At 37.3% G+C, this 14,328-nt stretch overlaps 1 protein-coding gene across 1 annotated transcript; it reads right to left on the bottom strand.

Moving 5' to 3' along the window:
- Nucleotides 1–201: 201 nt before the first annotated feature.
- Nucleotides 202–14,020, bottom strand: LOC140322332 (gamma-glutamyl hydrolase-like). The gene is made up of 10 exons (XM_072398910.1): nucleotides 13,912–14,020; nucleotides 11,700–11,818; nucleotides 10,021–10,135; nucleotides 7,539–7,589; nucleotides 6,944–7,028; nucleotides 5,896–6,034; nucleotides 4,574–4,675; nucleotides 3,582–3,896; nucleotides 3,328–3,435; nucleotides 202–1,100 (listed from the first exon to the last, which is right to left on the bottom strand). The coding sequence occupies exons 2-10, from the start codon at nucleotides 11,791–11,793 to the stop codon at nucleotides 982–984; spliced, it is 1,128 nt and encodes a 375-aa protein (XP_072255011.1). The 5' UTR covers nucleotides 11,794–11,818; nucleotides 13,912–14,020; the 3' UTR covers nucleotides 202–981.
- Between the last annotated feature and the right edge of the window lie 308 nt (nucleotides 14,021–14,328).

The raw sequence follows: 14,328 nt of genomic DNA, 5'->3' as shown, positions 1-14,328 counted from the left end.
ATGGCTGCCTTGGGGTGCCTTCCTTATCACTGCCAGAGATATCCCTGCCACTGATTCCCAGTTCTAACACTTCCACCACTCTTCCTGATGAGTGTTTGCAGAGCTTGGTGCCTAGACTGGTAATTCAAAGATCAGATTTCCAATTCCCTGGCATTATTCCTTTTAAGTTTATTTGCAATGACCCCCAGGAAACTCTTCATATATGCAAGCGATACTTTCAGTTTAATTACATACAAACACACTAAGTATCAAAGAACAAAAAAGTTAGTTGATAACAGATGACAAGTTACAGAAAATAGCAGTTTCTGGTTATAGCCATCAGGGGCCCAAAATGCAGACATTTCTGCAGCCTGCTGAGTTTTTAATACACACGATGGCATTTCTTCCATCCCAAAGCCGCCGTCCTTCCAGCACTCTTTTGATTCTAGGTCTTAAAGTGCAAAAAACGCAATATGTTGGCAGTTTACCTTTTTCTCATTTGGGAGGTAATTCAGAAGCTTAATAGATCAACAAGCTATTGTGGCTCTGTAGTAAGCAAGTCTGTTGCTCTGAGAATTCTATTCCCGGCTTTTTTGCAATCCATGATGAAAATCTTCTAAATAAATTATGTTATTTTAGCAAACTGGTCTGGGGAGCTGTAAACAAAGTCTTCTTCTTTAGTCCTAGATTGTAAGCTCTTCAGGGCAGGCAGGGTCCTTTCCCCCTTCTGCGTCACTGTCTATATCTGTCTGTCATTTGCAACCCCTATTTAAATGTACAGCACTAATATGTTGGCGCTATATAAATCCTATTTATAATAATAATAACAATAATAATAATACAATATCAGCTTCTAGGCCAATTATGTAAGCAGCAATCTCTGTTTTTTGCAGCACCCTGCAAAGAAAATTGTTTTTCAAGGACACAAAATAAGAAGCCAAGGTAGAGGCTTAACTTGATACATGTTCATTCAGTGTTTAATACCAAATGTTCCAATAGAGACTAAAAGAAGTAGACCATCTCGTAACCACTGATGTTCCCTGTGTATGTGGGTGACCAATTGTAAATCAGAGCTGATTCCTCCTCCTTGGCATTTGGAAATCGATTAGAATTTTTCCTGGCTGTAATACAAAAAGACAATTGTAGAAAACATTGAAAGAAATATTATTCACATTTAGAAAATAAAATGTACCCAGTTAGTATAAACCAGCCATCAGTATATCCCCCTTCTCATTGCAGCTATATAAAAGGTGAAGAAGGTGGCCATGCTAGGTAATAGATTAGTCAATTTTTTTAGGAAACGCACATTATTATTGAATGCAAATCTGGAAAGGTAAATGTTGCATGTAATCATATGTTTATATTAATTTAATGATTTCATTAGTATGTAATGAAGAAAAAAGAAGAAACCAGGGAAAGCAAAACACCAGCTTTTGGGTTTAGATAGTGGCAGTGGCTGATCATTTTATTAGATAAGAAGAGGATGAAGAGAAAATTGTCTCTTTAAGGCAGTAATATTATAAAATTGATTAAAATCTTTTATTTATGTTCAATAAAATAAATGTCCTAACATACATACATATAAGGTTTTAGTACTCTGACATTATGAATCTAGATACATTACATCAGGTTGGTTATAATTTACACCAAACCCAAGTGAAGTGATGGTCAGTATAGGTGATTTTCCTGTTAATGGTCTCTCCTGACGCATTTCGCCCTCGTGGGCTTCCTCAGGGGAGTTGAGACCTTGGTACATTGACCAGGTAGTGATGTAAGTTAAAAGGATACAAGATCAGTAATTGAGCTTGTACTCGAATGCCAGAATCGTACAAAAAAGGGGGTAGTGGTCTGAATACACTTGTTCAAGCTTGATTTTCCATGAAGGTAGTCCTCTTAAAAAAAACTGATGTAAAAGACTTGGTGAATTGATTGCTTGGTGAGGATTAGTTATCTGTAGAGAGATGTAAAATACTAAACAGATATTCACTCTCCAAAGTGAGATGAAGAATATGGGCAATATGTCAAACACCCAGGATAACTGTATGGTGTTAGAGAGAGATTAGGTTTTCAAGTGCACAGGGAAAATGGGATTGGATATTGCTTTTCTGGGATAAAAAGGAAAAGAGTGTTCTGTTAGCAGGCAACCAGCACAAAGACCTTCGTTGTTTTACGTCTCTCTACAGATAACTTATCCTCACCAAGCAGTCAATCCACTAAGTCTATTCCATTGACCCTCACACTTCACTGGGGTTTGGTGTACATCAGGGGTCAGCAAACTTTTTTGGCCACTAGGCCATTTTAGGAAGTCAAGAAGGCACACTACGCCGGACTCTCTCTCGAGTCGCATGCTGATGGCTCCGCCCCCACCAGGAAGGCCCCTGAATGGAAATCCCTCTCCTCCACAATGCATACGGAGGAGAGGGAATATCCCCTTACCCTGGCGACGGAAGCGGTAACGCTGGCTGCAGTAAATAGGGAAGGGAGGCATAACAAGGAGGCTTCGGAGCTGCAGGTTGCCGACCCCTGGCGGCCAGGATTAGGCCGGATCGACCAGGGGGTGTTAGGTCGGAATGGACTACTGACTAGGCCCTATCTGGCTTAAAGGCTGGAGTTTGCTGACCCCTAGTGTGCATTATAACTAACCCGATGTAATATATCTAAATTCATAATGTCAGAGTACTAAAACCTTATATGTATGCATTTAAGACATTTATTTTATTGAATATAAATAAAAGATTTTAGTCAATTTTATAATAATACTACCTTAAAGAGACAATTTTCTCTTAATCCTCTTCTTATCTTTAGACGTTTAGGCTCGGCAACACTACCAAAGTAGTCATGAATTCTATCCCTTAGAAAATGATCACATACCAAACTTTTTGATCATTTTATTACATTTAATTTTAGACTCCCTTGGCTCATACAATTATTGTACATACACAATGTATCATTTAATTAATTACACTGTAATTAATTAATCTGCATTTACAGCAGACCTGCGGGAGAATGTGTGTCCGTGCAAATCTTTACTGAAGTGTGCATGTTGAATGTTTCTGTGCATGCATGAACATCATGATCATGTTGTTATCTAGCCATGATTGTATGGCTAACTTGTTAACTTACAGCAATGAAGTATCACATAAACACTGTCTATTACCCACTATCTGCACATTATGAGAACCAGGGGCGAATATAGGTAGGTGCAAACTGAGCCACTGCACAAGTGCCCCAGACCCTCCTCAGACAGCAGGGCCCCCCACAGAAGCCTCAAGTCAAAGTGGCAGGGGGCCCAAAGTCATTTTTACACAGGGGCCCACTGTTGGCCCACCACTGTTCTAATCATAATACCTTCATTAACAAAAAAGTTGGCGGTATACTGTGATAGCCAAATTGCATTTTCAGTGTGTGGGAAAACATAGCCTTTGCTCCACTGAAAGCGATTCACTTCTCGATCGGCTGTCGTCCATCGTCCGTGGATCCGGCAGGTCGGTCGTCCGGACGACACCGACTGTACACACGGAAGATTTTCGCCCGATAATTGGCCTATGCCGATTATCGGGCGATAAAAATCTGCCGTGTGTACGTAGCTTTAGTGTAAGTACTGTCTACGTCCTTCTTGTGTAGCTGTTCTGTATATTCTTGCCACCTTTTCTCCTCATGTTCTACTTCTGTCAGATCCCTTCCGTTTTTGTCTTTCTCCATTAGCATTTTTGCATGGAAAGTTCCCTTGATTTTGCCAATCTTCCTAAAAAGATCTCTGGTCCTTCCCATTGCATTGCTTGTCCCTATTTCCTTGCGCTGTTGATTGTTGTAACTATTTGTTGTAGCCTCCTGGATAATATCACGTACTTCTGTCCATAGTTCCTCAGGCATTCTATCTACAAGATCTAATCTTCTGAACCTATTCTTCACGTCCACTGTGAAGTGATGTGGAATATTGTTAAGATCATATGTTGTTGGTCTGCAAGCTTTTCCTATTGTCTTTAGTTTTATTTTACACTTTGCAATTAGCAGCTGATGATCTGAGTCAGCTTCAGGTCTTGTTTTAGCTATTTGTAAAGAACTCTTCCATCTCCACCTGCAAAGTATGTAGACAATATGGTTGCGATATTGACCATCTGGCGATGTCCATGTGTAAAGATCTGCTACATGCAATTTTTCATGGTTAAAGTGGAAAAATGCCTCTTCTATTTGTTGCCAGAATGCCTGCAAAGAACATTTGTGTCATGCCACTGGATCTGCTAAATAGTGTTAGACCCAGGACTATGCAGGCACCATCAAAAGGAAGACTGATCAGCCAAATTTAAAGGAACCCCTAATAACCTCTGAAGGAACCCCAAGGTTTCATGGAACTCTGGTTGCAAATGGCTGCTCTAAAGGAACCCTGGTTGAAAATAGCTGATCTAGTAAATCTTCTTATTCTTATCCTTTGTTTACATTGTTGTATGGTTTTAAAAATCAATATCAATAAAAACTTATTGAAGCAGAGAATGGCCAATCTAATACATAATTAATATAGTTAAGAAAAGTCTAAGCCCACATGGTCTATAGATAAATATCAGTGTGTCAGATCATTATACTGGCATATTCTCACCTCTGGAGTTAAAGCGGTGAAAATTGGCAGTTATGTTCTCTGTAGATACAACGTGGAGTAATTCTTGAGGAGCATGGCGAAACATTTTGCTGGAGGAGATGTCTGAAGGGAAGAGACAATGTCAAGGGAAATGTGTCAGGTTAAACACTAGAATAATGAACATGAATTACATTTCTACCTTGTGCTTACTGGAATGTAACACTTACCCCATGTTCATTTTGTAGAAGGTCAACTTTGCCAAAAATCAAGAAAAAGGGCCCTGTTCTATCCTATTCTTTGTTGGCCGGGGCGTAACAAAAATGGTAAATTTGTAAAACATCAATGATCAATAGCAATTATTTTCAGGAGATCCTCCCTAGTAGGTAGCCTACGATACTTACAGACTGGAGAAGGTTTATTAAATTTAATAATTCATCCCATAGACATACTAGATTTCTATGAAATCCATTTGCAAAATATTGGCTTCTGTATCATTTTTATACCCATGCATCCAACAGTAGGGAAAAGCAAACAGCTTTGAATTTCTAGCAGGATCAGCAGATATTTTTTGCACAAAATAGACATAAAAATATTATGTTATTATATTATATATTTATGTTCTAAATTATATTATTATTATTATGGGAAAAGATTATTATACTGAAGTGTACTTGCAGAATATTTGTAAGCATGAGAGCATAATGTTATAATTATTATAAGGAAATTTGGGAACAAATTGTTATTTTTATTATATTAAAATATAAGAGAAGATTATCATAATGAAGTATTGTTGCAGATTGTTATTATTATAATTACAATAATAATATCAATAATAATAATAATTATTATTATTATTATTATTATTATTAATAAGCATGGGAGCAGATTATTATGATAAATTAAAAAAGTGCATTTTTTTTTTAATGAAATACATAGGGGGCGTACTATTATAATCATGTTTTGGGGCACAGCCCTATAAAACTGCATACAATGTACTGTATATGTTTCTGCTATATGAATCACAATACCACAGCGACCACTGCTGGCCACAAGCAGTATAACAATTGAACAGCAGAGAAAGAAAAGAGGTCTCGGTATGAAATAAACAGGCTCATAGTATAAACGTAAAAAGGAGTATACCTTGGGATGATTATATATATATATATATATATATATATATATATACACATATATACACACTAAAAAAGTCATACCCTCATATCATATCATGAAATCATAACAGAAATGACTGTATGAGCTGAAAAGTCATGGAGTGGTGCAACTTTAATTGAAGCTGTCCAAGAAATCATTTTTTATCATGCCCACCCTACAACCATGCTTACCATCCATAAGGTTTAGCGGAAGTGATATATTTTCAGCCGATGTGTTACTTAGTAAGTTCTTTTCACTTGTTAGAGCAGTAAGGACCTGGAACCCCATACACGTCCCCCAGATAGGAAAATATATTCCAGAAGAAGCCGCCTGAGGATAACGATGGAAACAAACACGAAGCAAAAATAAAATTTATGGAAAAAACAACTTTTATGGTTAGTAACACAAAATGCAGGAAGAAATATTACACAAGCTACAAAAAGATTAAACTAAACTGTTGCCCAGATCATACACACTGAAGTATTTGCATAATTTGGACAAGCAGTGAAAGCATCTCTTTCACCTCTAGCTATATTCATTGTGGGAATTTCACCTTGAAATTATAACAACAGAAGTACTTTTTTACTTCTAATTGTACCAACATTTTGGCAGCCTGTTAGAAACAAATGAACTTCAGAGATGTTTTTTTTGTGATGGTTGGGAATACTTTAGGGTGAACTACATCACAGTACCTGCAGCTAGTGAGGTCAATGAGGGATTGTATCTATTTTGCTGCTTGTTAAGACTTTGTGAATATTTAAATGTCTGGGTATTGGAAACCTTCCTTGTACTTCCATAGTCTGGGTGATAGTGCACCTTAGTTGGCTTAAGACTTGTCATCACTGAGCCAGGAGACATAATACAGTTGCTTCTAATACTCTACTGCAGTGTTTCTTGACCTTTTTAACAATAACGCTTGAATTAACTTTCCATTCTTCAGGGAACCTCTTCTATACCTACTATAGCCATAGCTCACAATATATTAGCTTGGTGGTCAGTAGGAAGAACGACTCTTACATTGCTGGCCAGTATGAAGAATGTCACCCTTACAGACAGCTAAATAGATTATTGGTGTCAGATAAACCTGACTTGAGAGGGACAAATTGGTCATGGCTCTGGGAACCCCTAGCAACCTTTGGGGGAACCCTGGGGCTCTACGGAACACTGGTTGAGAGACACTGACCTAACGTATACAAAGGCTTTTTACCACCACTCAATGCAAATGCCATACTTACTCACCTCAATAGAGAGTTTATAGAATAATGCAGCTGTCCGGGAAAAACTTGAGTTCAGAAGATCAACAGCTCCTCCAGGTAAAAGGACACTGTCAAAAATATAGACATAGTTACGTAGCTAGTTAGCCATGTTGAAAAAAGATACAAGTCCATTGAGTTCAACCACTTATGAAATAAATGAACTAGAAATCCAAGATAGAAACCTATACACCCAGTAGTCAAGAGAAAGGCAAAAAACCCATAGACATGTATCCCATGCATTGTAATACAGTTTCTTTATTATATTATATCAGGCAAACTAATAAAACAAATGGTTTGTAGCTCAGCCCTATATAGGATATATATATATTCTGACTGCAGTGCGAAGCAAAAATATTCCTCCTTTTGGTTGTTTACTTGAATAGGTGACGGGATCAATTAAAATGACAGCTCCAACAATATATATATATATCTCAGCTTTAGGTTTTTAATCTAAATAAAATGGTCATGTGGCCCACTGAATGGATCTATTAGGTAGCACACTAATGCCCATGAAAAATAACTACTAGCGTTATCAAAATAAATAGGTTCTATAAAATAAATAAAAACAGAGAACTCACCCATTGATGGAGTGAAAGAGGTAGAGATATTCATCTTCACTCAGATTCAACCTAAACATCATTAACATGACTTTATTAGAATTGTAGCTCTGAACACGCTTGTAAATCAGATTAAATATGAAATACAAATCAAATATAATGTATATAATATTAAATGACATGAATTAATTTATATGAACATTTTGTCTTGGAATTACTCTTGATGAAGCAGACATTTGACGAAACGCATCAAGTAATGTTTATTTTTTAGACAAAGCTTTTAATCAAAGATATTTTACTTTTTGTCCTATTGGATAGCAAATAATAAAGGCATATAAAATAGCTTAAAATAAAATTTAATGGTATTTAAACTGTAACATGCCTTTAAAATCATATTTTTGTTGTCTAAACATGAATTGTTTGGCCTTAAAGAACACTGGTGTCATTAAAAACAGGGTATTGTGTTACAACACAGGAAAAAAGAACACTCTATATTTCCCACAAGATCAAATACATAATACCATGGATAAGTAACAACAACAAATGGAAACCTGTTGTCATTTGTATCCCTTCTTCATTGTATGGTTGTTTGATTTAACAGACTACCCTGTTTCCCCTATAATAAGGCACTGTCTTATATTTTTTGAAATGCCAAAATATGCCCTAGGTCTTATTTTCAGGGGGATGTCTTATTTTTCCATGAAGAAGACTACAGTACACATTTATTGTTGAAAATCACTCATGATCACTCATGTGCCATTGAATGTCCCCTTCTGATCACTCTGTGCCATTCATTGTACCCTTCTGATCACTCTGTGCCATTCATTGTCCCCTTCTGATCACTCTGTGCCATTCATTGTCCCCTTCTGATCACTGACTTGCCGGTAACAGACTCTGTTAGGGCAGGGATCAGCAGCTTGCTTGTCCTTCCTGGCTTTGAAGTTACTTTCAGGTTCACTCTGCACTGCAGCCAGCATCGAGCAGTCACACAGAGGCACACAGTATCAGCTATCGGTGGGTGTCTTATTTGCGGGAGGTGCTTTATTTTAATTTTTTGAGCAAAAATCGGGGGGTTGCTTATTTGATGGGGATGCCTTATCATCGGGGAAACACGGTATGGTAGGTTTGTTCTACTTCTAAACAGCATAAGATAATATAAATATATATATATATATATATATATATATATATATATATATATATATATAACATTCACTATTGAAACACATGGACCTGGAAGATTCTCCACCAGGAAATGATTCAGTGAATGCCAGAATAATTGCTTTATAACTAGACTTCATAGTGTTTTTCATATATTTTATACTTTTCTATAATTTTTACAGTAGGGACTAAAAAAATAAATTAAAAAAAATGTTTTCAGTAAATTTTCTAAATCGTTTAACCCCCCTAGCGGTAATCCCAAGTGCGACTCGGGGTGGATTTTACATGCAAAAAACGGTAATCCCGAGTAACACTCGAGGTAACTTTAGAAGCCCCCTTACCTTTGCCCCGGGCTCCAGTGGCAATCTGGTCCCGCTGTGATGCCAGGCCGCCGGTTAGTCGGGGGGCGTGGCGGAGCGGAAAGTTTAAAAGCAGATTACTGAGTAATCTGCTTTTTAATACCACCCGGGTCCCAGCCACGCCGCTGCTCGCATCAGCAGTGAGATGTGAAGCCCAATGCAGGACTTCTGCATTGTGCTTCACATCTCACTGCAGATGCGAGCAGCAATAGTTAAATCGGGGGGCGATGGCACCTGGCACCACCCCCGGAATTTGCTATTGCTGCTTGCATCTTCTGGAAGATGCGATGCACAATGCAGAAGGTCTGCAGCAGCAGCAGCGTCGGGGTGAGGCGGGGCGGTACATCACCTGGGAGGATGTGACATCTTCTAGGTGATGCGAGGGGTGATGTATTCGGGGGGTGTGGCCAGGCGGGAAATTTAAAACCAGATTACAATGTATTCTGCTTTTAAATGGTTTTTACAGTAAAAAAACACTATACAACATGAAATAAAAACTAGTACATTTTTAATTTTATATTTTATTTTAAATTACAGTTAATCCTAAAAAATACAGGCCCACAATATAAACAAAAATTTCTATGCAAAAAAATTAGGACCACTTTTTGCATCAAAAAACTGACAGAATTAGAACGCTAGGGGGGTTAATTAGTTTGAGAAGGTGGAAAGCTGAAATCCTATTTTTTTTTTTTTTTTTACATTTACCAAGCTGCTCTGTAAAAGGAAAATAAAATGTTAATATTGAACATAGTATTGGATATTAGCTATAAGTGTTAGGTATGGGTTCCTTACACTCTTTAGAACTAAAAAAGATGCTTAGATAAGCATTTAAACATCTTTAACAATGGAAAAGTTCTGCTGAATGTAATTACCTACTGCTAACTTTATCCTTTATTCTAGTCGAACTTTATACACTTTTATTTATTGCATTTTACCTATCATCTGAAAGTTATAAATACGTTCTGTGTGATATTGGCCCTCACCTGATAGGGACGACTCTGCAGCCAGCTGACTCCAGATATTTCACATAAGAGTCTGCAATGTAGGTTTTCCCATATTGGAAGAATACTTCATCAGACACCTCCTGTGTTATAATTCCTAAAGAAGACAAGAAGAAAGGTATTTACTGTATGTACAGTCCCGTGAAAAAGGTAAATACAATATTTATGGAAATTGTTAGTAAGTATGGAATTTATTTCCAACATTTTTTAGGAGGATTTCATTCATTTCATACCTACGGATAAAGGTAATGACATGGTGTGCTTTTTACACATGAGGAACCCCTAAAATATTTTGCACATGTGGAGGAACCCTTGCTATAAACAGTTAATGTGAACAATGGTTAGCGGTTGGAAGAATTCCGCCCATACATTGGTCAGATTGCCAACTTAACATACATCTAGACAGATCCTTGGCTACAATCAACTGTCTCTACCAAGTGGTTTTGGCCTCCACACTGTCTTATGGGAGGACAATCAGTCCCAGCTCAAAGAACCCCTATAAACTGGAGGAACCCAGAACTTCCGCAGAACCCTGGATGATGATGGCGGATCTAAATGAAAAAATGATTTGCACATTAAAAAGGAAATGCAAACCTGAAACCGACCCTCATTCACCAACTTTCACCCACTTTTTGTCTACTTGCATTAACTCCAGCTTTATGCACACATGATTGCCCCACACTGGCTTCCAGGTCCTGACAACCGGGGACCAAATCTGTACAATGTGTTGGCATAGCTACTTGTAATGTCTTCCTATGATTTTTGAGTGACAATGTAAAAGCCCAACTGGTATTTAGTTTTAAGCTAGGTACACACGTGCTGATAATTGGCTCAGGGCTGATATCGGATGATAATCTTATGTGTGTACAGCGCACGTCGTCCATCGTCCGAACGACCACCCTGGCAGACCCACGGACGACGAATGATCGTAATGGAAGTGAAGGGGGAGAGGGTGCAGCGGGGTGCGGCTCCGTTGTTCTGGCCCTCCCCTCTCCATAGTATGTACAGCACTCGTTCATGCATCATGCAGTCGTTATAATTATCGATAGTCGACAATAATTGGAAGTGTGTACATAGCCTTAGCAAGATCACCAAGTTTTATTTTATTGCAAGCTACTGATGTAGAATGAGTAAAAACAATGTTTAGTACTTAACCTCAGACAGAGAATCAATACATGATATACTAAAGTATGTGTAATACCAGGTATGTGCCACAACCTAAATTAAATGTATTATTTTATATTGGCCTATTAAATTGTACTTGTTACTGAGACTATATGGAATGATGTGTTACATGGTTCAGATAGTACATTATTATTTTCAATGGTCATATAGCTTGAGTCAGAATTAAGAAACCATAAGAATTAATACTTGTGAATTTTACACAAGGCAAATGTGTGTGTTGAAATAACTAATATGGCCATCTGGGCAGCAACATATCTGCTTCCGAAATTTAGGAAAGATGGACATATCAGTATGGTGGCCACAGGGGTTATAGATAAGGACATTCTCTACATTTCCAAATACCTGCATTGTGTGGGAGCTAACCAAAATGTAGAAAGATTTTTTTTATTTTTTTATTTTGTTTCTCTTTTTGGCATTTTTATATATACTATGCAACACACTCAATATTTCCATGCAATAAAAATGTTGACACCTACCTATTATAGGTCTGTCATTAATTTCTTGCACTTGACAGAAGATAACTGCAGAACTCAGAAGGAAGAATAAAGGCACAATCTTGAGTGATGACATCTTAGCAATGAAGTCACTTTTACATCTGTCCCGGAGAGGAGAGAATCAATGGAGTACATCTGTGATGACTCTAAAATGTTTTCAGCTATTAACAGATATGTCAAACTCATCTAAGAAGCACAATGACTGTGGTATGGCTTCACTTGAAAATTAGATGGGTCTCTTCTAGCCGAAGCCCAGTGAATACAATTCAAGGTCCAAAAGTCCCAACACAATTTTATAACATTAGGGGTTTTAACTAAAATATTTTGCTGATATAAGAAGTGTATGTCATCATTGGCAAAGCAAGTGGACTAGAGCATGAAGAATGCATTCCGATGGTAAAAGGTACAATTTCTTTATTTTTTTTGTTTTTAGTCTTTTTATTACAATTAAAAAAAAAGTACTTCAAAAATCAACAGAAAAACAATATAGTATAATAAAATAATTGTAAGATAGAGTATCCCACAAAAATCCAACCAGTATGTAGTTTCATCCCTAATAATACAAGAAAAAGAAATAAGAAGAACAATGTTAACTGAAAGTAAGAACAATGAATATAAGTGCAAAATGTGAAATTCCGGGTCAAGAAGTGTCCAGAGCAAAGAGTAGGTATAACCTATTTACTTTTAGTTATGAGATTGGGTTGGGTGGGAAAAAGGTTGGGAGATTAAAAATTGGGGGATATTTTACTATTATCTGGTTAGATACTAAGGTATGCTAAACACAAGAATGCAGATTTTGTTTCGGAAGGATTTATTGTTTTGATGAAGCATTTGCATATGTTAATAAATACAGTGATATCTCGGCTAACAAAGATAATTCATTCCGGAATTACACTCGTTAGCCGAAATCTTTGTTAGCCGAAACTAAACTAAAATACAGCTCAAGACAGCTCACCACGGCTGCAGTTTGCTATCGCACATCCACAAATGCATTTGTTAGAGTCCATCTTCATTAGCCGAGGCCGAAACTCAGCAGAAAAAAATCTTTGTTAGCCAAAAAATTCCTTAGCAGGGTCACTTGAGGTATCGAGCTGAGGTATCACTGTATATGTGTGCAGGAATCGTTACATTGGCAAGTTTCTACCTATTGCATCAAATTCCTATTTTTAATATCCTTTTGTTGAATATCATAATGTGTCAGAACTGTATCCATGCAGACATGACCCATTTTAAAGAAACAATTCTAAAGAGCAAACAGAGAAAATCGCTTGGGGCTATAATATGGAATAAAGATTCTGAACTTATTTTTGAAATCTACTAGAGAATTATCTAGTGGCTTCTAGATCAGCATTTTAGTATAGAAAATAGAAGTTTTGGAAGATCTGCAATGGCAGCCTATCTATTTCCCATCATAATGGTTTTCCTGTGTGGCCATTAAATCTGCAGGCAACTCTGTGTACTTACATACAAGGTGGAAGATCACAGGCCCGTATCTAAGCTTGACAAAAAACGGTAAAAAATAAGAGAACCATCCAGAGAGAGAAGGAGGTCTTCATCTCACTGCTGTTATAACGATCCTTCAAGAATCCTAGGAATCCCTCAGGTAACAAAGTGATCTCTTTTTGATAAAAGGTATTTGTTCTTTTTGTGAGAATTTTGTATTTAATATTGGAATTCGGAATATGTCAATATTCAGGCTGCCAGATGCAGCTGCTTCACCCAAGGGAAATACCAAACCCTGAAGAAGAAATGGAGGGTTTAGAAAAATATTGAATATTGGTGATATCTGGAACATGGACCCAATGTCAACTACGTTGCTCCCAAATTTTGGTTGTCTACACAAGAGAGGCGTTTACAGGCAAATACCATACTGTTGGGATGAATGGTCTGGTGATTTCCATCAAAGTGTATTTTTTTTTGCTTTTTCCTCTCCCAGGTTATTTTATGCTGTCTTTCCACTTGGGAAGATCTCCATTCGCTTCCTTTCCCGGACAGACAACAGAAAATAAAGGGGAATCTGCATAAACATCCAAATTGCATCAAGATTGCAAACTAACATTTCAGAAAGCTATCTGTGTTGCTATACTTAAATGAACGTAGACTGAAGGTGTGCAACTCTACAATATAAGATTTTTAAGAATCAGATAAAAAAATAAAATCTGTTGGGTGAATATTGAAAACAAACAGAGTTTACCTTTTACAGGTCACGAGATTGGGCTCTTCTCTTGCCTTGTCATCAGAAAATGTTGATAGTGATACCAGGAAGCAGAAAGTGAGAAATGTGAACGGGAGGGGTTACCAGCTGAGGAATGAGGAAGAAACATTTTCCAATTACTCAACACAGTCAGCAGTATGAGAATGTAGAAATACACATGACACGGACAATGCAAAAACAAATCCCATATTGGTCAGAAAGAAGGGACTGCTGTACCCACTGACACTGCAGTTCTTTTAACATATGGCTAATAAAAGGTATACCTGGCTGCTATTCATTCAGTACAATTAGTTTTGTTTCCCGCAGATGGAATGCAGCTAACAAGAGTTAAACTGATTTTGGGAAACAAGGTATTTTCAGGTATATTTTGCTGCATATGAGTCAGATGTGGTGGCT

The sequence above is a fragment of the Pyxicephalus adspersus genome, chromosome 2 (genome assembly GCF_032062135.1).
Source record: "Pyxicephalus adspersus chromosome 2, UCB_Pads_2.0, whole genome shotgun sequence".
In the NCBI taxonomy this organism is placed as follows: Eukaryota; Metazoa; Chordata; class Amphibia; order Anura; family Pyxicephalidae; genus Pyxicephalus; species Pyxicephalus adspersus.
The sequence above is the reverse complement of the archived record's forward strand: the minus strand, read 5'-3'. Positions and strand labels throughout refer to the sequence as shown.